The 26,750-nt window shown below is 44.0% G+C and overlaps 2 protein-coding genes across 10 annotated transcripts in view; one reads left to right on the forward strand and one right to left on the reverse strand.

Moving 5' to 3' along the window:
- The window catches only part of LOC129816349 (pre-mRNA-processing factor 40 homolog A-like), a 30,471-nt gene extending 25,892 nt beyond the window's left edge, over positions 1–4,579 (forward strand). For all 4 annotated transcript variants that reach the window (XM_055870740.1, XM_055870737.1, XM_055870739.1 and 1 more), the window contains 5 exons: positions 302–400; positions 679–775; positions 884–945; positions 1,055–1,216; positions 3,664–4,579. In XM_055870740.1, coding sequence (XP_055726715.1) covers positions 302–400; positions 679–775; positions 884–945; positions 1,055–1,216; positions 3,664–3,753 — 510 coding nt within the window. In that variant the 3' untranslated portion in view covers positions 3,754–4,579. The remainder of the gene's footprint in view (positions 1–301; positions 401–678; positions 776–883; positions 946–1,054; positions 1,217–3,663) is intronic.
- A 451-nt stretch (positions 4,580–5,030) lies between these two features.
- LOC129816347 (formin-like protein 2) overlaps positions 5,031–26,750 on the reverse strand; it is a 91,280-nt gene continuing 69,560 nt past the window's right edge. The window contains exons 10-28 of one of the 6 annotated variants that reach the window (XM_055870731.1): positions 26,279–26,353; positions 25,295–25,405; positions 22,605–22,754; positions 22,219–22,320; positions 21,641–21,956; positions 21,055–21,225; positions 19,524–19,544; positions 17,020–17,144; positions 16,656–16,858; positions 16,195–16,429; positions 14,248–14,316; positions 14,044–14,124; positions 13,692–13,821; positions 13,131–13,294; positions 12,910–13,011; positions 12,685–12,783; positions 11,903–12,041; positions 11,003–11,118; positions 8,188–8,275 (exon numbers count right to left, since the gene is read on the reverse strand). In XM_055870731.1, coding sequence (XP_055726706.1) covers positions 11,027–11,118; positions 11,903–12,041; positions 12,685–12,783; positions 12,910–13,011; positions 13,131–13,294; positions 13,692–13,821; positions 14,044–14,124; positions 14,248–14,316; positions 16,195–16,429; positions 16,656–16,858; positions 17,020–17,144; positions 19,524–19,544; positions 21,055–21,225; positions 21,641–21,956; positions 22,219–22,320; positions 22,605–22,754; positions 25,295–25,405; positions 26,279–26,353 — 2,385 coding nt within the window. In that variant the 3' untranslated portion in view covers positions 8,188–8,275; positions 11,003–11,026. Of the gene's footprint in view, positions 8,276–8,579; positions 8,829–11,002; positions 11,119–11,902; positions 12,042–12,684; positions 12,784–12,909; positions 13,012–13,130; positions 13,295–13,691; positions 13,822–14,043; positions 14,125–14,247; positions 14,317–16,194; positions 16,430–16,655; positions 16,859–17,019; positions 17,145–19,523; positions 19,545–21,054; positions 21,226–21,640; positions 21,957–22,218; positions 22,321–22,604; positions 22,755–25,294; positions 25,406–26,278; positions 26,354–26,750 lie in introns of those variants that run through there. The other 5 variants (XM_055870730.1, XM_055870733.1, XM_055870734.1 and 2 more) reach the window with 5 other exon arrangements.

The raw sequence follows: 26,750 nt of genomic DNA on the forward strand, positions 1-26,750 counted from the left end.
GTGTTAACGAGAGAATCACTGACATGTCAGCTGGTCCTTTTGTGGCAGGGCTGAAATGCAGTGGAAATGTTTTTTGGGGATTCAGTTCATTTGCATAGCAAAGAGGGACTTTGCAATTAATAGCAAATCATCTGATTACTCTTCATAACATTCTGGAGTATATGCAAATTGCCATCATACAAACTGAGGCAGCAGACTTTGAAAATTAATATTTGTGTCATTCTCAAAACTTTTGGCCACGACTGTATGTGTGTAATCATCAGGACATGGTATACACCAACCGGACTGTTTCTTCTCACAGCACGAGTGCCAGCATCATCACTCCAAGACCAAGAAACATTCCAAGAAGTCCAAGAAGCACCACAGGAAGCGCTCCCGCTCCCGTTCTCGATCACGATCGGTCAGTATGCTCTTTCACCGCACAGGCCAAGCCCCCTCTATGGCCCAATTCCAAATCAACACATAGACCCACCTTATACACTTGTGGATATATTTTGTTTTGTGACCAAATGTTTATTTATTTAGTAATTTCTTTAATGGGGGGGGGGGGGGGGGTTTACAGGTACAATATTCAAATTCATATAATTACATTTTCAGTTTCCGAGGCCAGTATCTGTATCAGCATGGCACCTGACCAGACAAACCTCCCTCCTAATACTCACACCCTTCTCTCTGCAGGGCTCGGAGTCTGATGGTGAAGACGATTATCACAACAAGAAGAAGAAGCGCTCACAGTCCAAGTCCCCGTCCGAGCGCTCCTCCAGCGGCGAATCTGGTCAGTCGTTTTCACGTTGACAATCCTTTTAGGCATTTTCTCATCACATTTACATGGAAGAAATGTGTGGCGGCCATTTTCTGACATCCCTGTTCGTTTGGTCAACAGAGAGAAGTTATAAGAAGTCCAAGAAGCACAAGAAGAAGGGGAAGAAGAGGCGTCACAAGTCGGTAGGTTCTCAGGACTGGACTGTATTTTTTTGGAGGAATGATTGGGCCACTCGGGGAAAGAATGTGGAGCGCAATGGCTGACCACGTGCTGGTTATTGTGACCTTTCAGCAGTCTCCTGAATCTGAAGGTGAACGAAAAGATAAAGGAAGAGAGAGGGACAGCAAGCGTGAGAAGGACCAGGAGAAGGAGAAAGAGAGCGACAAGTCCCGGGGGAAGAGTCGCTCTGACTCTAAGCAGAAGTCGCCTAAAAGGAAATCTACCAAGGAGGAGGTGAGTCGTCCCATTCCGGTCACTGAACCCAGCCTGGGCTTTTAAAGCTTAAAACACACAATACACCATTCCAGTTAACAACACTTGTACTGCTATTGAAGCGTTTTGGCTCATCCTGGGTGCAGAGGTCATATTTTGTACTATCCTCCTAGTGCATCCCAGATGTCACACTAGTCACTATGTAGACTCCCCTACATATGTATTTGGACAGTGAAGCTAGAAACTTTTAATTTTGGATTTAAGATTAAATGTTTTATGAGGCGATAGTACAGAATATCACTTTTTATTTGAGGGTATTTTCCGTTTAGAAATGTAAAGCACTTTATGTACATAGATTTTTCTATTGTGTTATTGACTGTACGTTTGTTTGTTTGTAACTCTGTTTCGGTCTCAATCATCACAATTGCCGATATCGCCCTTCCACAGCTAGGGTGAAAGGTAGCAGAGCTAGAGCGGTGTTTGTCAGACCAAGAGACATCCCAAAAATCTATTGTCTCACGAAAACATCTGTAGTGCCCAAATGGTTTGAACACTGGCATTGGCATTTACCCTTTACCCCTAGGACGCCAACAAGCCTCACAAGACTCGTCTGAAGGTACCCGGTACCAGTTTAAAAAAATTATGGAAGTATATAATAGCTAAATGATCCTTGGTATGACCATCTTAAAACAATTCCATATGTTAGTTTAGAACCGCCTACCTCTCCCACGGGTTATACAGGGCTCAGATTAGAGGGTTAAAGTAGTCAAAAGTTTTATTATTTGGTCCCATATTCCTAGCACCCAATGACTACAAACTCATTGGATGCATTTGCAGTTTGTTTTGGATTATGATGTACCCAATAGAAATGAATGGTAAATGTAGTGGTCACTTTTACTGTAAATAAATAATAAGGTTTCTGAACACTTCTACATGATTATGGATAGTCGTGAATGAATCGTGAATAATGAGTGAGAAAGTTGGAGGCATATATATCGTACCCCCCTCCATAAGCATGAGAAGGGGAACGAAAGAAGCGCATGTAGCCTATCATTTCAATTGGCTACATTTCATATTAAACAGCCTATAAAAACTCTAAATAGGTCAGGAGCCAGACAGGGAGCCTTAGAAGAAACGATAATGAATTATTTAGGCTGTATTATTTTAAGGCTATAGCCTACAAAAGAAATCCATTGAAGCATTTGCAAGTGCGATCTTACTGGCAGCAATATCCTTGCCTGTGAAGCCCTTTTTGTTCCTACCACGTTCCTACCACAATAGGCTGGTAGGAACATAAAGCGCACAGCATTTTGTTGTATTAAATCATGGTGTATAAATTGTGCATATAGGCTGTGACTTAGAATTAAATACAAATTAAATGATTAATGGCTTTGAATTCATTTTTAAAAAACCAGTTTGGCCAGTCGAAAGCCGACGCTCCAGTCTTTTGGGAACCTCGCTCGGTGTTCCATTCAAATTGGGCACGCTCTGCTCCTCGCTTCGCTCCACTCACATACGCTGGTGTGCCATGGTAGATTTTCTTAACAATAAACAGGTTCATTCTATTCAGAACCAAGGGTATGACACCATGTAGCTCTACATCTAACCATAGTGACCATAAACTGTATATGATTTTTATGATTTGGACTCACGGGTGTTTCGCTTTCTTGTATGACATCAAAGTGGTATTTATTATAATCCTCAACATCTCATCTGTCAAAATACATAGTCCTCGTAATTTACAGCATTTCTCACTCAGACATAAAAATATTTGCTAAAGTTAGCCAATTACTGGGAGGGACGGAGGCCACTTTCTGTCGCGCGCGGTGCTGAAGTTCAGAACGTCTGTCAGTGAAAACCATACAGAGCTGTGAAGCGCAGAGCCAGAGCTCTGACATAAAAAAAAATGTAACCAGGTAGGCCAGTTGAGAACAAGTTCTCATTTACAACTGCGACCTGGCCAAGATGAAGCAAAGCAGTGCAACAAAAACAGAGTTACACAAACAAACGTACAGTCAATAACACAATAGAAAAATCGATGTACAGTGTGTGCAAATGGAGGGAGGTAGGGCAATAAATAGGCCATAGAGGTGAAATAATTACAATTTAGCATTAACACTGGAGTGATAGATGTGCAACTGATGGTGTGCAAGTAGAGATACTGGGGCGCAAAAGAGCAAGAGGATAAATAACAATATGGGGATGAGGTAGTTGGGTGTGCTATTTACAGATTGGCTGTGTACAGGTATAGCATGTTACTGTACAGCCACTATGTTCCAATTAGTGCCCATATCTGGTATTCTCAACCCGTATACGGGTACGAGTGTGAATTTCTCCAAATACTTATGACACCTTAAGGGGGACTAGATGCTTAGTGCTTTAATTTCTAAACAGTAAAATGGATAAATGAAAATACCCTCCAATAAAATGTATTGTTGGAAAATGTGGGTTTTGATGTCTTTCTGTAGGGTGGCTGGGACACATCAGGCAGCGAGCTGAGTGAAGGAGAGCTGGAGAAGAGGAGGAGGACTCTACTAGAACAGCTGGATGCTCCTTGATGTTCCGCTTCTCCTCATGCTCTCTTTCTTCACTTCATCCAACATGCATTCCCCCTAGTGCTTCCTTTTCAGCGTAATGCCACACATGCTTGGACAGGTGCTGCAAAATTCTGGTAAATTTCCCCAAAATCCCAGGTTTTCAGGAATTCCCATTTGGGAGATACTCCTAATTCCTGGCAATTCTGGGGAGTTTACCAGAATTTCGCAACCCTACTTTGACTGTACGTAAACGATTCCCTGTATGTTTTGTATAATGGGAATGAATCCGCCACACCAGCACAAGAATGCTGGGTACATATTTTCTTTGTTTCCTTACATAATGGGAAGTGGTCACCGGCTGAGTTGACTACTTTATCAGAGTACGGTCTACTAAGTTGAAATGTTGCCTTTGATAATGCCCTTTCTCTTTGTAATTTGTAGTCATTGGTAGAAGTTCTTCTTTGCTACTAGTTTGATATCTAAATGGATGAGAAGCGCATCTTAACATTGCTCTTTACGGTGACTTTGCCCTGCAGTTCATTTTCTTAGTTTGAGTCCCAAATGCCACCATATTCCCATTATAGTGCACTACGTTTGACCAGGGACCATGGTCAAATGTAGTGCACTATATAGGGAAATAGTTTTTCACTGTTTGTCCCAAAGTCCGTTTGAAGAATCCATGTTTTATGTTCTGTACATTTGATTAAAAAAACAACTGGTAAATGTCTCAAACAAGACATTTTTAAATGAATCTTACGTCTAGGATTGGTTAGATCAATTTTCATTGGAGGAATTGAGAAAGTCCTCATGACCTGATCTATAAATGTAATAAAATAGTTGACATGGATTTGTCTTCATGTACGATTACTGAGTCACCAGCCACAAACATACGTTTTTTCCCCCCTACAAACAGCGCTACTTATTTGCTCATTATTTCCTTAGATCATCCTCTGTTATGAGTACCTCTTCTCAGAACCCATTCAATAGGCTTAGTATCTGTTTCCTGTGGATCAGTGAAATGCTAGGCGGGCTGTAAAGTAATGAGTGCTATTGTAAGAGGGAGGCCCAAGAACATGGTGCAGAAGAAATCAAGACAGCTCCAACAACATAAGCAGAGCTGGCCAGAGACTGACAAATGGAGAGCCTTGGTTGCTGCCCTGTGCCAGTCGGCACAACAGGGATGAGTAATGATTGCTACTGTATTTACATACACAAAGATGACAAGACGGACTTCTCCAGGGTTCTGTATCAGTAGACAAATTGTCTGCTTAAACGAATGAGGAAGATTAACGTTGAAATAAAGATGCACACAATGTAAACAGTTTATTTGATCATATCCATTGAGAACTCAATCTAACAAAAGTATTTTGTAATAAGCACGTATTGCCTTAAAAAAACATGAAATTAATAACATGCCAGTATTATGAAGCTGATGAGTGGTTAAGTTCACAGGAAATCTAGAGATGAGTGGTTTGTTGCACATGCTATAATGTGGACATTTACAGTCCCAAGACCACAGGAAGCTTCTCTGAACGTCAATGGGTTACCTATAGAGCGCTACTTTTGTCCAGTTCCTATTGTGCTCTGGCCAAAAGAAGTGCACTGAATAGGGTGCCATTAGTGACGCAGACACTGATCTAATAACTCTTTACTGTCGGGCAAGTGTGACACCAGGGCATCCTGTTTCACACACTAGATTATTTTATGTTAAAGAGAAGCCAGATTTGTGTTTTCGTCTTAAATTCAATATACAAAATGGACCAAAAGATACGTTAAAATAACAAATTCTATATGACATGGTGTTGCAAACTTTGTTTTAAACAATATGTACAATATTAACCTTATATGGTAATGAGTAGATTAAGAAGTATAAAACAATGCATAAATTTATCAAAATATCTGTACATTTCGAAAACTTTTTGTTGTCTGTTCTGACATGTTTTTAACATACCTAAACACTATCAAAAACAACTGCCGCTCATTGTCAGTGGGTCACATGGGCGATACTGAATGGAAACAGTTTTCAGTGGTTAAATACTATACATTAAACTTATAATAGTGAGTAGACAGTTTCCTAGAGATTCATTAGCTGAGTAAAAAAATCTTGGAATCCAGTTTTCATGACAAGCTCAAGTAGCCTAAAGTGCCTTACTTGCAGCCACTACACTTCACTGGAAGTATATCTGCTGAGAAGTTTTTGTTTCAGCACCTTTCCTATTCGCTCTCAGTCAATTGTGTCTCTCGCTCTGGACTAGTTCGGCTGTGCTCGCACAATCGTACGACCAAACAACGACCTAGACCAGAGCTATTGTGGCTCCAGGGCCCCACCAACCACTAACAGTGTTGCATGTGAATGGCACTTGAGGTCTACATGAGGAGATAATATAGTTCTATCTATTCACGGCTTGGTCCACTAACCATGTTAACACTGATAAATGAGATGTTAATACCGTCATAACCGTACTATGGAGGCCTAGCTATATACAATTCACATTAGCCTGGTCTCGTCTTGAGAGAGCCACACCTCTCTGAGCTATATTGTCTTTGATATGATTTCTCTGTGGTCATACGTTGGTGTACATATGTTTACCTCATACTCGCTTAAGTACTTTCTTTGAACATATTTGTTTTGGATCACTGCTTTATAATATACTAAAGTAAGACATGTACACTACATGACCAAAAGTATGTGGACACATGCTCGTCAAACATCTCATTCCAAAATCATGTGCATTAATATGGAGATGGTCCCCCTTTTGCTAATATAACAGCCTCCACTCTTCTGGGAAGGCTTTCCACTAGATGCTGGAACATTGCTGGGGGGACTTGCTTCCATTCAGTCACAAGAGTATTAGTGAGGTCGGACACTGATGTTGGGTGATTGGCTCGCAGTCGTCGTTCCAATTCTTCCCAAAGGTGTTCGATGGGATTGAGTTCAGGGCTCTGTGCAGGCTAGTCAAGTTTTTCCACACCGATCTCGACAAACCATTTCTGTATGGACCTCCCTTTGTGCATGGGGGCATTGTTATGCTGAAACAGGAAATGGCCTTCCCCAAATTGTTGCCACAGTTGGAAGCACAGAATAATCTAGAATGTCATTGTATGCTGTAGCGATAAGATTTCCCTTCACTGGAACTAAGGGGCCTAGCCCAAATCATGAAAAACAGCCCCAGAACATTATTCCTCCACCAAACTTTACAGTTGGCACTATGCTTTGGAGCAGGTAGCATTCTCCTGGGATCCGCCAAACCCAGATTTGTCCGTCGGACTGCCAGATGGTGAAGCTTGATTCATCACTCCAGAGAACGCGTTTCAACTGCTCCAGAGTCCAATGACGGCGAGCTTTACACCAGTCCAGCCGACACTTGGCATTGCGCATGGTGATCTTAGGGTTGTGTGCAGCTGCTCGGCCATGGAAACCCATTTCATGAAGCTCCCAACAAACAGTTATTGTGCTGACGTTGCTTCCAGAGGCAGTTTGGAACTCTAGTGAGTGTTGCAACCGAGGACAGACAATTTTTATTTAACCTTTATTTAAGTCGGTTAAGAAGAAATTCTTATTTACAATGACTTATGCCTTCAGGACTCGGCAGTTCCGTTCTTCGAGCTTGTGTGGTCTACCACTTCGCGGCTAAGCTGTTGTTCATCCTAGACGTTTCCACTTCACAGTAACAGCACCTACAGTCGACCAGGCCAGCTCTAGCAGGGCATACATTTGACGAACTGACTCGACGGAAAAGGGGCATCCTATGACGGTGCCACGTTAAAAGTCACTGAGCTCTTCAGTAAGGCCATTCTACTGCCAATGTTGGTCTATGGAGATTGCATGGCTGTGTGCTTTATATACCTGTCAGTAACGGGTGTGGCTGAAACAGCCGAATCCACTCATTTGAAGGGGTGTCCACATACACTATATATACAAAAGTATGTTCCCTTTAAAAAGTACATTAGCCCTTTAGTAACATTGGAAAAGCTAATGCGTTCTTTAGCGTGCCACTCGAGCACATTGTGTAATTTCTAAGAGTGATGGCAGTAGCACCAGGAATGTAATAAGATACTAGCTATGAAATACCATATTCATCCCCTGTGGCGGAATACCTTTTGACAGCTAAGGGAACCGTGACCCGTTACATTCTACACTTCTTTCAGGAATCCCCGCTACAGACGTCCGTGTCCAGTTTTACATATCAAAGGAAAATACAATTAAAGCCAGGTATTGCTTGAAGTAATAAAAAAAAAATCACAAGACAGACAAACAGGAGGCAAAACAACTGATCACAAGTAAGTTTTAGGCACTTGGCTTGTCTAAGGTTCCCTATAACTGACCTGTCAGACCCATCCATCTCTCCTTCAGTCTTTAAGAGAGGCTGCTACACTTTCCACATCACTCCCCCTCCTCACCCTCCGCCCCTAACACATGCACTTCTCCCTCGTCAAATTACGACTTCAGAGTTGTTGACCGGCCGCAAGTTCTGGTCGTCAAAGCGTCTCCTGACGCTCCTCCTCACCGCGTCGGCTCGCCTGTAAGGCTGATTGCGAAGATCTGTAATGGAGTGAGGGGTAAAAGATGTGTCAGTCATCTTGCCAGGTCCTTCAGATGTGCCCAGAGGCTGGTTGTGTTGGCAGCCAGTCAGGCAAAGCAGCTCGAGTTCTACAGAAACATTCCCCGTTCACTCCTCTGGACCAAAAACAAAAACAGGCCCACAGAAAAGACCTTATTGATTTACAATCTACTACTCCTTCTGTCACTATCAATAAAAAAAAACAAGCTATGGATAGCCCTTTATACAAGCCTCATCAATAGAGAAGTAGCATGTTTAACAAATGACAAAAAGGCAAGAAAAGTCTTCCATTTTCCACGAAGGGCATTTTAAATTGAATTTTGCATTCTTTGATTTCAGACATACTTACCGCTGAGGGAAAGCCCTCAGCGGTAGGTAACTTAAAGGCAATGGAGGTAACTTAAAGGGAACGGAGGTAAAAAAGAGATGCTTGCCAGGTCTGGGACACATCCACAACCACAGGGGTGCTATTGGAGGAATTCCTTACCCTCGAGTGGACATTGGGAAATTTAGTAATATTATTCTTCTTTAGGGCTGGATGGATGAAGAGAAGACAAAATGGAGGTTAAAAGAAGCAGGGTGACCAGAGGGGTCACTCCAGTGTTTTCACAGTGTCCTGGCAGCGGTGGGCGTGCTGAGCGAGCAAAGCAGCCAATAGGGGGGCAGGGGACAGAATAAGACAGGACTAGAGGTGTTAGGAGGGCCAAAGCTAAGATAGGTTGTTAACTGATACCGCAGGCACAAAGGGAGAACAAACCAAAGCATTTGTTTTTCTGTGTCTCAAAACCCAGGCTGCTTTGCAGAATGACTACCAGCATGACAAAACAGAGCTAAGCATCAAACTTTGGAATTGTTATCATGAACCAAAAACTTTTTTTTTTTCAACATACAAGAAAAACGTTAATATTGAATAGAACACGGACCAAAAACCAAAGAACAGCATGCATTCAGCCAGGTACATGGGGATAGGATGCAAATTAAACTGTACGGAAATGTTTAGAAATACTGAGGCTTTTCCCTTGAAATCGCTAAACATTAATTCATGTTTCTGGCTGTAGGTTAGTGGCACACAAAGGACACGTGACATCCAAGACCGAGAACACGTGTCAGAAAATAAAACTTCATGCAATATGTTAGAAAGGTGCCCTGGCAGATCACAGAAAGTCATGTGATCCGATTGTGCTCCATCACCAGGCAACTGAGCCAAGCACAAGGTAAGAGAGGGGGGGCTGTAGCTCGGGTCCAGAGCGCTACGTGTCGCTTCAAGGCTCAGCATCAGCAAGACAGATGTAACACCCTGGATCAGAGATAGGGGATCTGGGAACAGGGGACATTTTGGGTATGAAGCAGGAGAAAGCCAGTGGCATGCGGAGACCCGAACAGCAGCAGTAATACATGATGAACACGACACTTAGTTTTCATGATAAGACAGATGGACACACAAGCAAGGTATAATGCCACAGACATCTTAAAATGAGTCAACATCAACACATCCTAACTTACAATATATTATAGATTTTAGAATTATAGGGTAAACTACTCTGCTATGTTGACAATACTAACTATACTAACTTCATCTACTGAAGCAGAACTACAATACACTATACCACATAACTACTGGCATTAATACTAGTCAATATAACATATGTCATGCAATATAAACGTCTTGGATGGTAGTCAGTGACAATCCGTTGGGCTACGGCCTAGGAAGCACTTCAGCTATATTAACAGCAGAGGGCACTTACCATGCTGTCTGATTGATATACACCGAGTGTACAAAACATGAAGAACACCTTCCTACTATTGAGATGCACCCCGTCCCCGTCGGGGCATGGACTCTACAAGGTGTCGAAAGCGTTCCACGGGGATGCTGGCCCCATGTTGACTCCAATGCTTCCCAAAGTTGTGTCAAGTTGGCTGGATGTCCTTTGGGTGGTGGACCATTCTTGATACACAGAGGAAACTGTTCAGCGTGAAAAACTCTGCACCGTTGCAGTTCTTGACACAAACCAGTGCTCCTGGCACCTACTACCAAACCCCATTCAAAGGCACTTAAATATTTTGTCTGGTCCATTCAACCTCTGAGTGGCACACATACACAATCCATGTCTCAATTTTCTCAATGATTAAAAATCCTTCTTTAACCTGTCTCCTCCCCTTCAACTACACTGATTGAAGTGGATTTAACAAGTGACATCAATAAGGGATCATATCTTTCACCTGGATTCACCTGATCAGTCTATGTCATGGAAAGAGCAGGTGTTCATAATGTTTTGTACACTCAGTGTATGTATTACTAATACAGATAGAGAGAGATGGTTTCTTACCCATCTACCCATCGCACTCTTCTCAAATATCAATGGCCTGACTGACCGACAGGAAAATGTCTGTGACATTATGGTTTGCGATGGGTGACGATACAAACGGATGAGAAAGTATATAACGGGGATGACACGCTTCATGCAGGGTAACGGAGATGACACCAGCGACCCCTCCCACCAAACCCCTCCCTCCTCATGCTCCCCTCATAGGAAGGGCGGAGACAGACACCCCCCCCCCACACACACATATATACAAACACACACGTGACTGAAAGTGACACACCCACAGAGTGAGCGAGTGAGAGGGAACACACAACACACAGTGAGAGTACGGCGAAAGAGAGAGATAGGAAAGAAAGAAAGAAGAGCAACTGTGTTTACAGGAACCTTTCAGAGAGAGAGCTCTAAGCTTTAGTAATGGCTCTCCTCATTGTGAACCGGCTCGCAGAAGAACCGAGAGCCCCGTTTGGCTGTGCGGGCGGTAAAGGGCACTGTCTTCAGCACTGCATTGAAACAACGACAACAGCCAAGACAAGACAGTAAGGAGAAGCACACATCTACAGGGTTTTAGAACAGGTTAACACCCTACAGCATTAGAAGACTGAAGCACAGAAACATTAACACATTCTATAGAGGGTTACAGGGTTACAGTACTACAGGCCTACAAGGGCTGCAAAATTCCGTGAACTTTCACAAAACTCCCATGTCTTCCAGAAATCCTGGTTGGAGGATTCCTGAATTTCCTGCTTATTGAAATCCTAGTTGGAAGATTCCCTGGAATCAGTATGGAATAAGTAGGACATTCAGGAATCTTCCAACCGGGACTTCTGAAAAAGCAGAGAGCAGATAATGATCATATACACATTTGAGCCGGCTTCAAGTGTCTAGGTTAGGTTAGCTGGACTGTCAATGCATGTTTTTAACATATGATTAAGGTCAAATAAAGCCTAAGGTTTGAATCTTTGACAGTTGAAACAGTTCAATAGTTAAGAGGCAACATACTTGTTAGTGGTTTAGAAACCCATGTTAATGATTGAATGAGACTGGATTAGAGCACAGGGGAGGACTTGCATGCAGAACACCCAGTGTGTGTGTGTGTGTGTGTGTGTGTGTGTGTGTGTGTGTGTGTGTGTGTGTGTGTGTGTGTGTGTGTGTGTGTGTGTGTGTGTGTGTGTGTGTGTATGCGCATACAGTATGTGTACACGCATGTGTGTGTACGTTTGCATGTGTATAAGTAATGTTGGGTGATTGTAGAACTGATGGTGATTGGCCCCCGGTCCTGTTTACCGGTGATGATGTCCTCGATGGCTCCGTCCTTGCCCTCGTAGACGTGGCGGCTGCCCGTATCCTTCACCTGCTTCTTCCTCAGCTCAGCTATCACCTCCTGCTGCTGACTCCTGCCCCTGGTGTTCTTATGGGACGGAGACTGGTGGGGAGACCACACACACGCGCACACACACACACACACACACACACACACACACACACACACACACACACACACACACACACACACACACACACACACACACATATATATAGATAGAATAAAACACACAGACAAGGACGTACGCACACAGTCAAATCACAGGCGCCTTTTTCGACTATACAAACAGCATAAGGGTGTTCCGGTGTGACACTTTACAGCTCTATAAAACCTAGAGCCGTAGCTGTCAGTCAAATGTGTCCATTGGAAAGGTTCTACATATATTATATATACCGTCTATATTTCCTGGTTGGTTTTTCTAACTGTTTATGTTTACTGGTTATATATAGTGGCTTATCTTGACTTGATGTGATACACTAGGTGTCTGCAGTGCCTAATATAGCTGCCCCATCAGCAGGGAGAGCGGGATGTGGGAGAGTTAGGGGAAGGAGAGAGAGGTAGAGCTGGGGGAGAAAGATAAGCTTAAATTATAGGAAGAGGATGAGGAAGGAGAGGGAAAGAGAGAGGGAGAAAGGGTGAGAGGGAGGATGGGGGGAAGGGGTAGTTGATCTTATAGGAAGTGGGTGAGGAGGGAGCGAGAGAGAGAGAGCGAGAGAGATATAGATGAGGGAGGAGAGGTTACCTTCTTGTCCTCCTGGTCCATCATGGCCTCCTGCTCCAGAAGTTTCTCCATCATCATCTGCTCCGCTCTCTTCTTCTGCTCGTTGTCCTCTTCCGCTTGCTGAAAGAACACACACAGACACACACTTAGACTGAGCCTAGACTGAGGCGTTTCCACAGCTGGAGGAGCAGGGATGAGGGCTTGGTCAGGAGCAGGGGGGGGGGGGGGGGGGGGCATTAGTCTCACCCTGTAGGCCTTGACGAAGCGCACAAACACCGGGAAGAACACAGACGGGGGCGTCGTTTTGGAATTCTCGCCGAAGAATTTGACCGCCTCGTCGAAGGCGTCCTGTCAAACATATAAGGCCAGTTTCTCAGACACAGATTAAACTTAGTCCTGAACTAAAACCTTTAATAAAGTTGCTGTATTAATTTTGCACAAAATCAATTCAGTGAGATGACATTTACCTGTGCGATCTTGGCGTCGTCCTGCAGCTTTTTCAGCTTGCCCTCGTTGTGTGTGATGAAGTCTTTGAGCATGGTGTTGTGACCGTGCATGCTGTACTCTCTCTTAGTCAGGTCCATTCCCCGCTGGAGCTCCTTCACATCCAGCAGAACGTTCTCTAACGACACTGAGATAGCACACACACAATTGGATACTGTTCAAATCAGGGAGGGCCGTACCTCAGTGAGTTTACAGCACAGCTCTTCAGAGTAACATCCTGCATGGAGGTGTCAATTCCTCAGCAAGAGAACAACATCACAGTCTGTTGTAGCACAAAACTGCAGATGACTGAAGGCACAGTGCAACAGAAGTGCCTGCAGACCAAAGATAGGCTACAATCCAATGACTTAGGTATGCGCCCCAAATGGCACCCCTATTCCACATATAGTGCACTATTTTAGACCAGGGCCCATAGGGCTCTGGTCAAAAGTAGCGCACTATGTAGGGAATAGGGTGCAGCCTAGGATCTGATTTAGCATCAACCCTTTCACTGTAAAATCACGAGGCCATGTTGTGAATCGTACCTGCTGCGGCCTTCTCCACATAATGCAGTTCGTTGTAGAACAGATTGACTTGCTGGTATTTCTCCTTCACCACGTTGGCTATGTAGTGCAACAGTGTCATTTTCCGGTCTGTCGACTTGGTGTCTAGTAGCTGGGGGAATTAGAGGATTAAAAGGCGTGTGAAGATAATTACGTCCCAAATGGCACCTTATTCCCTTTGTAATGCACTACTTTCGACATGGGCCCATAGGGCTGTGGTTCAAAGTAGTGCACTAAATAGGGAATAGTGTGCAATTTGGGATGCGGACAATGACAATCTTGAAGCACGTTATGCACTAGCAATACATTTAGGATGGGAGAGAGAATCTCTTACCAAATCTAAACTTTGTAGTTTAAAACCGTATACCGCTCCCCTTTTACTGCTGTTCATGTAGTTTCCGAGAGCCAAGATAATCTGTGGGGGGAAACAACAGCACTGGAACATCAACACAGAAGGCAGCCAGGAACAATATTTCCAACAACAAAAAATCAGCACGGAATATTTTTGATGCAAAGAAATCTGTATTTTGTCGCTTACCTCTAGAATTTTCTTGAGTTTCTGTGAGGATTTTATTGACACAGATGCTGCGATGATCGCATGAAGTTGCTGTAAAAAAATAAGAAAGAAGGAAATAGAACAAAATTCAGACAAGAGGAGAATAAGTCAAACTAAAGAAGGCCCTGTACACACTCAGGTTGTACAACTGATCTACAACACATTTGACAATGGTTGTGATACGAGTGATATATTTATGATACAATGGAGAGTTGGTCTTAGGGCTGGGCGGTATACTATATTTTACTATATACAGGTATTAATGCACAGACCGGTTTGGGTTTTTACTTTATCTTCTATAACGTTATTTGAATTTTTGGTTTGTTAAATGTGATATGCCGTGTGTAACGTACATTTTTATATTTTACACTGCTACATGGGCCAGCATCATACCACCCTGCATCCCACTGCTGGCTTGCTTCTGAAACTAAGCAGGGTTGGTCCCTGGATGGGAGACCAGATGCTGCTGGAAGTGGTGTTTGAGGGCCAGTAGGAGGCACTCTTTCCTCTGGTCTAAAATATATCTCCAATACCCCAGGACAGTTATTGGGGACGTTGCCCTTTGTACGATGCGGTCTTTTGTATGGGACGTTAAATGGGTGACCTGACTCTCTGTGGTCACTAAATATTCCATGCCACTTATTTATTTATTTATGCCACTTATTTAAAGAGTAGGGGTGTTAACACTGTGTCCTAGCTAAATTCCCAATCTGGCCCTCATACCATGATGGCCACCTAATCATCCCCAGCTTTCCAATTGGCTCATTCATCCACCTTCCTCTCCCCTGTAACTATTCCCCAGGTCGTTGCTGTAAATGAGAATGCGTTCTCAGTTAACTTACCTGGTTAAATAAATACAATTGAGTCATCTCTCTCCATGCCGCTTTCCATACAGACCTAGCCCTGTCACTCAAGGAGAGCATTTGTTGTTGCTTGACCACGAGACACTTGCGTTCAGTTTGATCAATGCAATAATGTTGTTTCCACTTTGCTTCTTAATATAAATCCACAAGCGTTCTATAATTACACTACTTTTTTGTGGTTCTGCAAACAGCTAGTTTGTCTTTTCTTAGCAAGGTTTAAAGTAAATCGCTTTACCGCTAATGTTAATCGCTAGTTAGCTGTCTAATAAATGTACTGAGCTAGCTAGCTATACAGACTGATACCAGTGATGGTATAGGCCTAAATCAGCATATTGTTTGTGCAACATTATCTTCTAAATCAAAGAGAAATACGCGAAGGAAGCATGAATATGTTGGCTACATGAAGAAACATTTAACGTAGCTAAACATTATAGGGTCCCCTAAGAAACACTGACCAACACTTTGGTTCCTATCCTGTCACAATAACTCATCCCTGGCATTTTAATTCGTTGTCACTGCATTCAAAGTGCCCACTATACATTTATATAGAATTAGAATAATTATTCTATTTCCATGATTCCAACAGTTCACCCAAGTGTTTTGATCTAAATCGCAAGTCAAATCGCAACTGCAACATTTGGTTAAAAATATGGCCTTTTTTGACCAAATCGTGCAGCCCTACGTGGCAGTGTGGAAATTACCTCAAATGAGTGCTGGAAATGCAGAAATGAATGAAAATGCAGGAAATTATCTTTGGTATGTGTTGCCACCCTAGGGTCAAACTACTCATAAAGCAAAGTTAGAACTTTTATTATTCTAAACATAAAATACTGTCAAAAATATGACATGATATTTCGGACATATCGCCCAGCCCTAGTTGGTTTGCACAAAAATGTTCACACAATGCTTGTGTCATTTTTGTGTGTGCAGAAACACCCCGTTGTATCACAAAACCCAAAAGCGTTGTACATCAGTTGCACAACTTGAGTGTATACAGGGCCGAAGACCGAATCCTCCTCTCCCGTCACCTATAACCTCAATCATATCAGCCCTAAGACAGCCTCACCGGTGTCAGCATCTGAACGCTCTCGCAGAAGTTGCCTATGAAGGCCATGATGGTCATCTTCTGCATGAGCCGCTCGATCTTGCTGAAGTGCATCATGAAGCGGTCCTCGTCCGTCAGAGCCTCCACGGGCTTCCGCTCCTTCTCGTACTGACGCATGATCTTCACCTCGTTCTCCGTGGGCAGGAAGCGCATCAGACACTCCACGTAGTCCACCGACAGGGTGCGCAGGTCAAACCTGACGGGAGGGGGGTGGGATGTCGGTTATTAGACACAGAAATGCGCGCTATGCGGAGGCACAGGCAAACACGGACTGGAGACACAGACATGCACACAGACGCTATGCTATACAGACACAAACACTAAGCAGACCCACACACAAACAAACAAAACCCTCATTCGCAGTGCTACATAGATTAAGAAGACCACTAGGTCGTGTTGCGGAGGAGTCCATGGCGTCTTACAGCTGAATGGCCTTGCAGATCTCCTCGGGGGCCTTGCCCACTTTCCTCAGGGTGATGGCCATGTTCTTGGCCCGGTTGGCGTCCAGCAGCGCCACCTTGTTGGGACCCTTCTGGATGATCTTGGTCTTGCTCACGGCCAAGTCGATGGCCGGGCCCTGGGCTTTCGTCTTGAACATCTCCTCAAACTCATCCACGTTCAGGTCCTGAGGTTGAAAACACACTTCAAGTGAGAAGGTTTGAATCCTAAGCAACCCTGTGGTGAGTATCCTACATTTTGTTTTGAAGTACAGTAGACCAACATAGCTTTTAGAGAAGGTCAAAGTGTGAAGTGCATATACGTGGGGGTGAGTGGATGGTTCCCTACCTCCAGTATCCTCTCGTCGTCGATCTCGTTGAACACGGTGCCGTTGATTTGGTTGGGCTTCAGCGCCACCCAGTTGAATACCGGCAAACGGAACTTGGTCTTGATGGGCTTCTTAATCTTCACGGCTGCACCGGAGCACAGAGGAATAAATCAGAAAGCACACCATCTACCTGTCTCTGTCATCACTCTCACAAACACACCATCTACCTGTCTCTGTCATCACTCTCACAAAGATACCATCTACCTGTCTCTGTCATCACTCTCACAAACACACCATCTACCTGTCTCTGTCATCACTCTCACAAACACACCATCTACCTGTCTCTGTCATCACTCTCACAAACACACCATCTACCTGTCTCTGTCATCACTCTCACAAACACACCATCTACCTGTCTCTGTCATCACTCTCACAAACACACCATCTACATGTCTCTGTCATCACTCTCACAAACACACCATCTACCTGTCTCTGTCATCACTCTCACAAACACACCATCTACCTGTCTCTGTCATCACTCTCACAAACACACCATCTACCTGTCTCTGTCATCACTCTCACAAACACACCATCTACCTGTCTCTGTCATCACTCTCACAAACACACCATCTACCTGTCTCTGTCATCACTCTCACAAACACACCATCTACCTGTCTCTGTCATCACTCTCACAAACACACAATCTACCTGTCTCTGTCATCACTCTCACAAACACACCATCTACCTGTCTCTGTCATCACTCTCACAAACACACCATCTACCTGTCTCTGTCATCGCTCTCACAAACACACCATCTACCTGTCATCGCTCTCACAAACACACCATCTACCTGTCTCAGTCATCGCTCTCACAAACACACAATCTACCTGTCTCAGTCATCGCTCTCACAAACACACAATCTACCTGTCTCTGTCATCACTCTCACAAACACACCATCTACCTGTCTCTGTCATCACTCTCACAAACACACCATCTACCTGTCTCTGTCATCACTCTCACAAACACACAGTGCACACGTCGTGTGACGGAGGATAGACATAGGCTGCATGCATCCCAAATGGCACCCTATTCACTATGTAGGTCACTACTTTTAGTACTACAAAAGAAGTGCACTATATCAGTGGAGGCTAGTGAGCGGAGGACGGCTCATAATAATGGCTGGAATGGAGTCAATGGAGTGGTATCAAACACGTGGTTTCCATGTGGCTGATACCATTCCATTGACTCCATTCCAGCCATTACTATGAGCCGTCCTCCCCTCAGCAGCCTCCACTGCACTATATAGGAAATAGGGTGCACTACATAGGGAATACGGGTGGCATTTGGGACACACACAGTCCTATCAGTTACTGGTGGTGGTGACACACATGGATATGCCTCCCTCCGTAGATAGATAAATAGGCTGAGACTGGCCGTCGGTCTCATTTTAAGAGCCCATTTAATGAAATCCCGCCTGAGAGAGCTGGAGATGTGCTCTACAGCCACTTCTACAGCAGGGCATGATGGGCTCTGGCTAGCTCTTTACTGCTAGCCACTACCACTAGTTTATTGATTTAACCTTCATTTAACCAAGACATACTGTTCAGTAGCGGGCCCAGAATAGTGCCTTGGGGGACACCAAATTGAGTTACCTATGATATTGAATGTGCATATGGCTAGGGTTGTCATCCCTGGCACAGTGGCATATTGTGTTTATATATTGTGTTTATAAGGATTATGGCCATACTGAGTAAATAAGCCCAGATTGACTGCCTCTCCCCGGGTAACCTCTCTAGCACGCAGACAGACAGAGGTACCGTGGGGCAGAGCGATAAGGATCAGGATTGGAGAGTGTGACAACCAGGGCATTCCAGGCTTGTGCAACACTCTCCTATCTTGCTATCAATACCAGCCTACCTGCAGCGGCACGTCAATGTGTTTCAGCATGCAACAACAGACACTTCCTGACATTACAATAAATCACACACGCACAAGGTAGAGTACAGTATGGAGACCGTGCAGGAGTTGGAAATGTGGCATTTTCAGTGCTTTCCCATCAGTCAAGACTAAGTAAGACAGATTGTACTGTATTTTGTCTCGTCCCATTATATGTAACAGGCTAAGGACCACAGCAGTTCAGGATCCCAGAATGATGACAAATGACCCCAACTAGGACTCCATGTCCTGTGGTCCTTGTTTTGTGGATAGACTGTGGTTTCATATTTTGGTGGGTTCAAGCCTTCTACAGTACAGCTGTGAAGAATGAATACTATTTTTGGGGAGTCTGCACAGTCGTAAGAGAATTTAAAGAGAATGCATGAAACAAAGAGTCCAATTTCATGCTTGGCTAGACTGGAAAAAATCATAGGGCATAAATGGCCATCTCTATGCGGACATTCCTCCTGTGTGTGTGTGTGTGTGTGTGTCTTGTCTCATGTTTGCTGTTACGACTAAAAATACCATTTCCAAATACTCAGGAGAGGAGGAACAGTGAAAACACAACCACATGACAGACAAAACCTACAGAACAGTTTGATGGGTCCCTCTGGTTGGCAGAAAACAAGGTAGAGAGAAAAACAACCAGAGAAATCATTAATAAGGAGAAAGAAAGAGAGATTAGTAAGATAATCAATCATAATAGACAATAACAGATCATAAAAAACCAGACGTGGTCGAAACAAGCTTTACAGTTGAAAGTGTACTAACGCTAGTGCTGTCATATACTGAATTAAGGCTTCAGATCAAGAGTCAAAGGTCAAATTCTGGAATGATCTTGTGTCACATTGCATCGTTGTCTCAACTGGTCAAAGTCTGCAGAGTGTGTACAGACCCAGTGACACACAATGAATGATAGGTTAAGGGGGGGGGGGGGGGCAAGTCAGTGAGTCAGAAGAGGCCTGATTAGCCGTCACATCCGCTCTGAGTCACCCATGCTATCCACACCCTGATATCCAGGAAGTCAAGCAGCTTGAAATTGCGCTGAGTAACCAGCCTCAGACACAGTGATAGTGTAAATATCGGCAGGGTTCAAAAGGCCTAAAGGATATCAGGAGGCTTGGCTGATACACACATGAATACTTTCAGAATGCACTGTATTATGATAAGGGCTGATAAAATACTGCAGACGATTAACACTTGATAACGACGGTTCACAAACATACCAAAAAAAGATTGCAATTGTGATGATCACTGATAGCCGATCCCATTAACATACATAACAGTTTTCTTCAATTGCGTTGGTGCGATTTTCACAAGTGGGAAAGTTCAAAACGCTTAGTACAAAACTCAAACCAGATAATCGAAAAGGCAGTTTTAAAACTCGAAGCACATTTTAAATTGACTAAGTACAACACACAAAAACATAGGTCATTTTTTCCCACCAAACTTAAATCAGTGTTTCATCTAGAAATGCGTTTCACATGATCCCCTCCAGACCATGGATGAGGCAATGATTCGCCATGCCAAAAGGTTTTTCTCCAGGTGCATGAACAATGAGGACATTTATTGCAATGTTGATGAGAACCTATGGCCAAATGCTCAAGACAGGCTTGAAGCAAACTAGTGGCTGCAAAACTTTGTTTCTTTCTTTCATTTGTTCCATTTGAATATAGTTGTAATTACATCTGAACAATATATTTTTGCATCAATGAAAATGTGTAATAATCTCACCTTTGACCACACATGGGATAGAAATTATAATTTTTTTTGGGGGGGGGGTATATTTTGTATTTCACAGTAAACATATTTTGGGGATCAATGGTTGTTAGGTGAAAGATGTCGCCAAACAAAATAAATGCACAATAAAAAAGGTTTTGAATAAGGTTTACCAGTTTGGAGTATTGTATTAACAGTTTGGAAAATTCACCACATACTTGTGAAAATAGCACCAAAGCGATAACAAAAAAACTGTAACAGAACAAAAGCGTATCGGGAAAACCCATCTTTCATTGTCTGGTACAGCGTGATTCATCCACATCCACCACAAAGGGAATAGGGTGCCATTTGAGACGCATTCAGTCTCACACGCAGGCGGCGTCTGGGTGGGATGTCCTTACCTGCTAACCCTGAGTTGAAGATGACAGTGGGGGATCCACAGCCGGGCAGCGGTGGGGCCATGGGGGGTGGAGGAGGGGGCGGGGGGGCAGACACCGCCATAGGGCCAGGGGGAGGCGGGGGTGGCGGGGGAGGGGGAGGAGCGGCGAGGCCAGCCAATGGCCCATTTGGCACTGGAATAGAGGGAGTGAAATAGAGGAGAGGATGAACAAACAGGAGCAGAGGGAACAAGAGATATAAAGTAAGCGTGGAATTGAGATGACAGCATGCCAAGTGCTGTCTTCCATTGAGACTCAATCAGCAGAGTACAAACTCCTCTCGTGTGACTGCTCTGCTCTCGCTTTCTCTCTCGGCTGGCTTCCCCAGCTCTGCCTCTGTGTCTGTTTTTGTTACAACTCAAATGCCAGAGCTGGAACAGCTTGGGCTAAAGGCATACCGGTACATTAAATTCCACTCAAGAAAATAGGACAGTAAAAATTAAAGGGCATGTTGTGAAACTAGCAACTAGCAGTCCAGACTGCTTCGCTACCATCTGTGACTGAACAGTAAGCTAAGCCGGGATTGGTCTGAACTCGGAATTCCACCTACCAGTCCCAGGCACAGGCGGTGGGGGAGGAGGAGGGGGCGGCGCGGGCATCCCATTCGACCCCATCGGGCTGACCGCACCCCCTTTATAGCCCCCTGGTACACCCTCAAATCCTGCCACCAGTGGGCCCCCGGGGGCGGGCGGCGAGGTTAGGATGGAGATGTCCCCGTCGCCCTTCTTCTGGATCTTCATGGTGCCCTGTTTCTCCAGCTCGTGGATCTTCTTCTCCAGGTTGCACTGCCTCTGGATGGCCTCGTCCTTCTCCTTGACCATCCGCCGCAGTGTGTGCACCTGTGAGTTGGCGTCCTTGTACACCTCCTGGGTGGAGGGAGGGGGGCAGGAAACAGACAGAGGTGTTACTGCATTGCACGCAGATCAGAGGATTATCAACCTGTGTCTGTCAACCATAGAATTGCATAAAGAATAAGTAGAATGGACACGGGCATCCTAGAAACATGACTAAAGAACCGTCCGTCTTGGTCGGGGGAACTTTACTTCTAGGATCTCTATGCCGTCATCGCTACTAACTCCTCTCCCCTACTGACTGAGGGAGTAGAGTGAGTAAAGTCTCCAGTCTCACCCGGACGACGTCCAGCTCCTTGTTGCGCGTCATCAGCTGTTTCTCCAGCTCCACGATCTTGGACATGGCCTCGTTCTCCGTGTCCTGCAGCTTCTCCGTCATCTGGGGGTGCAAAGGTCGACAAGGGGGGGGGGGGGGTCCGTCAGATCACATGACACGTATAACGCAGAGTGAGTGTTTGTAGTGAACGTGTCAATGAATAAATGCATGGAGAAATGGATGGATGCCGAGTCACTGAACGAGTGATGGAGGATTCAGATAGAAGGGACGGCCGGAGTGAGTTATCAAAAAGTCAATACGTAGGGTGGCAAAGAGTCTTCTGTAGGGAGTCAGAGTGTTATTGGATAGAGGCAGTACGTCTGTGTGTGGTTGTTGTTTCTTCTCACATGTGACATGTTCTCCTCCAGCTCCTCCACCCGCTCCAGCGCCGCATTCTTGGTCTCGGCGTCCTCCAGCAGGGCGCCCACGTCAAACACGTTGTCCAGGTAGGCTTGGATCTGCACCTGCAGCTTGTCACTCTCCGTGTGCTTCAGCTTCTACACACAGACACACAGACATTTACATTAGGTTTACATTTGGGAGACACTTTGATCCAGAACGAGAGATAGACAGACATGCATGCAGACCGATGGATATACAGACAAACAAACAGACAGACAGGTCTGAGGATGGACTGATTGGGCCAGTTTACTGAACACAGGGTCGCATCTCAAAGACAAGGATTGATTTTAGCTTCTTCTTCAAGGCGAGGGTTTATAGAATTAATTCATTTTCCAAACAGAGTATTGACCTTGTTTCAGAGTCTTGAGCTGAATAACTAAGTGCATTTTTTTTACTAGCATCTCAACATATTTCCTGTGATATATAGCAGGTTTGGGGCCAATTCCTCTTCAATTCTGTAAGTAAAAATAAATCCCTATTCCAATTCTCCTCGAGGCCTACCTAGACAAAAAAATGTAATGCTTCTCTGTGAGAAAAAAACATTGCAATTCTGTTTACTTCCTGAATTGACTGACTAGAAATGGAATTGACTCTAGGGCCTTTGCTGTGACCATATTACCACCACACTGGCAGTCATGAGTCATGACCACAGTAAAATGCCACGTGACTGTTATCTCCTTTTATGCCCTCTGGACATGTGTTGGGTAGTACCCAACTTGCTATGTACCATCAGGTCCTGACGGCCTGGTACTCAGGGCTCTATTGTCCCTCTGACATCAATGCAAATGCAATCACAATTCACATCAAACACTTGTCATCAAAACAGTATCGTGCTTTTAAAACTCCCCACGCTGTGATGATCATTTTGAAGAAAGAAGTTCAACAGCAGGTTGAAACTGAGTTTAAAACATGTTCGCTGTGGATGTTGTTTCAAAGTCTAACTCAACGAAATGGACAGCTGCTTTCTAAGGTGATGATTAATTCAAAACCACCATTAGAGTGGAAAAATGCACTTAGTTATTCAGCTCAAGACTCTGAAACAAGGTCAATACTCTGTTTGGAAAATGAACATTAGAGCTCATGCATATGAAGGTTTATGAGCCCAAGCCCCCAAAAAAAGAACTGAATTCAAATGAGGATTGTTCCGTTATACAATACTTAGCCTACCCATATTACACATGGCAGAAAAACATAAAACAAAACTGATTTAGGATGTCTTTGGTACATAATTGGTCCAGCCTATACTCCAAAATTAAACAAACTCTAGTAATCACCTTTGAGGGTGGACTGTACTATTATGCATACTGGATGGACTGGTTACCTTATGCTCCAAACCTTCTATCCATGAGTCTGGGAGAGAACGTACAACCCTAGATGATGCTATTGGCTCATTGATTGTGCAGGGCGACTTACAGTTGACCTACAATGAGTGATTTGAATTTGAATAGCTTCGTAATAGTGATTTCTTTGTATTTTCATAATTATTTGGGTGGCACATGACCTTTAGCTATGCAGAATATCTCACCGCCATGCGTTTCCATCTCTCTCCTTTATTCCTGTCGCGTGCGTGCAGAGGGGCTGTCAACAGTTTAGTGAAATATGTTTTTTTTTGCGAGAATGTCCCTAAATTAAGCACTGGGTAGCTGCAAGAACGAGGTTGGAGAGCCCATGGCACACAGAGTTTGGGCGGAATATCACCTGTTGGGCAGCGAGAGCATTCTCCTCAAACAGTGGTTGACGAGTGGAGGATATTTATTTCTCAGCTGCTCATATTAACCACATGCTCCGCTATAAAACCCAAGTAGCCTACAAAACGGACCGGCGGGAAAGCGCGCACCCTCCACCCTTTTCGCTATTCGAGTGTGTACAAATGACACGTGTTTTTCCCCTGCCACTGTTCCTGCCCAGTCGATAATGGACCATTCTAAATCCAAACTCATTTGACATATTAGTAAAGACAAGATTTGAGAATAGTCTGATGGATGAAAACATGATCACTTGATGAGAGAACAGCTGTGCAGCCTGAGATGAAGGCCCGAGTGCAGGCTATATGTCTTGATTTCTAAGACAGTATAAGGTGTTTCTTTCACAACTAAAGTTGCAAAATAACTCTAAATCTAGTTTATAGGACCTGTTTCAAATGGTCACTTTTACGCTCAACATAACCACTTCATATGCGCACACTCGCCATAATGGGAAAAATATCCTTTCTATTTTATTCAGCTAAGTTCTTACTATAAAATCATATAATATAAAATAATGGCAGAGGACTTATAAGCTAAATGAACAAGCCTACAGCCTATGGCATGGAGCATAGCCAGATAATATACAGTAGGACAACTCATATTCTGTTCTTCGGAAATACATTTCCTTCCTTTCATATTGTTTCCTTAGAGCTGACTAAAATAAATAATGGATCTATTGTGATGATGTACATTCAATTGATTTCTTAGACTTTTTTTACAAGTTGATGTTCCAAAGGTGCGCATCAGCAGGCTTGTATGTGTGGAGGCCTGGAGATGCTAAACATGCTCATGTTAATTAACGGTCAATTACCGTGAGACCCGGCTGAGAAAATGTCATGAGCGCCACAGCCCTATGTGACCCCAACTCAGGCTGGTATCCATCTACTTACATCCAGGTAGTCGTCCAGACAGAGCTTGGTGAAGTTGTACTGCAGGTGAACCCTGAAGTTCATGTCCTCTACCGAGTGGACCACGATGTTGATGAACTGCATACATGCCACCTATAGGGACCAACAAGCACAACCATCAAGGGATATTTCACTGTACTGATACATCCATGGATTGTAGAGTGCATCCCAAATCACACTCTATTCCATGTACTATTAAGGGAGGAGGGTGCCATTTGGGGAAAAGTCTTAATGTGTAAATGAACATGAGTATGGAAATGATGTGGCTGCATTCGTCATGCTAAATGGGCAGATAAAGGAAATCACTTCAGGCCGCATCCCAAATGGCACCCTAATCCCTATGTAGTGCACTACTTTTGACCAGCGCCCATTGGGCTATAGTCACAAGCAGTGCACTACAGAGGGAATAGGGTGCCATTTGAGACAAGTACTCCGTGTTGAATGTACACAGTGGAGCGCCACAGAATCAGTGCATTCTTGTCACCCTGCTAATACTGTCTTAATGGACTTCCTTAAGAAGTCAACTGGGTGAGAGATGCCAGCCCTGTCTGACAAATCTGTTTGCTTTCGTGCTCGTGTCAAATGACTGGCCCTCTACCAAATGGCTCAGAACGGACTTGTGACACACACGGCCTATTCAAACACACAGGGCATCTGGTTGGCCTCTCATGCACACACGGCAGGCACGGACCAATGGGGAGCCTCAAAGCTGAAGGCAGTGTGGCACATTGAGGAATACAGATATTTTGCTGGCACACACACCATGCCGCCTCATCTAGTTATATTAACACGTATTAGTAGGAACAGCACGACAAAACAAACTGAGTTGCCGAGGATTCCTTATGTGTGGTTGGCTAGATATAGAAATAAATAGAAGTCAAGCTACAGGGTCTGGTTATAAAATGTGATTTCAGGATATGATGTAACCGAACAACTCATGGCTAGTCCAGTGGAAACGTTGTGTACCATAAAGTCAATGTTGTTGTCCATGTCCTTGAAGTGTTCCATTAGCTTCTCGAATCTCTGTGTCTCGGCACACACCTGCAAGAAAAAATCATCAATCATTTACTTTTAGCCGTGGACTCAAAAGGTGAGGAAAGGAATCTTTAAGTAACACTGTACTTAGAGCATCCAGATATAACGCTTTATGACTTGTTATAAATATGTATGAGTCTTAATAATTTGTTATAGCAAGGTTGTTATGTCTCTCTTTGCATAACATTTTTCAGTTGTCTCAAACTGGCTGCTATTTTTATATTTAACCTTTATTTAACTAGACAAGTCAGTGAAGAACATATTCTTATTTACAATGACGGCCTGCCTTGTTCAGGGGCAGAACGACAGATTTTTTACCTTGTCAGCGCTGGGATTTGATCTAGCAACCTTTCGGTTACTGGCCCAACGCTCTAACCACTAGGCTACTTACCTGAATCATTAT

Source organism: Salvelinus fontinalis, chromosome 19 (genome assembly GCF_029448725.1).
Source record: "Salvelinus fontinalis isolate EN_2023a chromosome 19, ASM2944872v1, whole genome shotgun sequence".
Lineage (NCBI taxonomy): Eukaryota > Metazoa > Chordata > Actinopteri > Salmoniformes > Salmonidae > Salvelinus > Salvelinus fontinalis.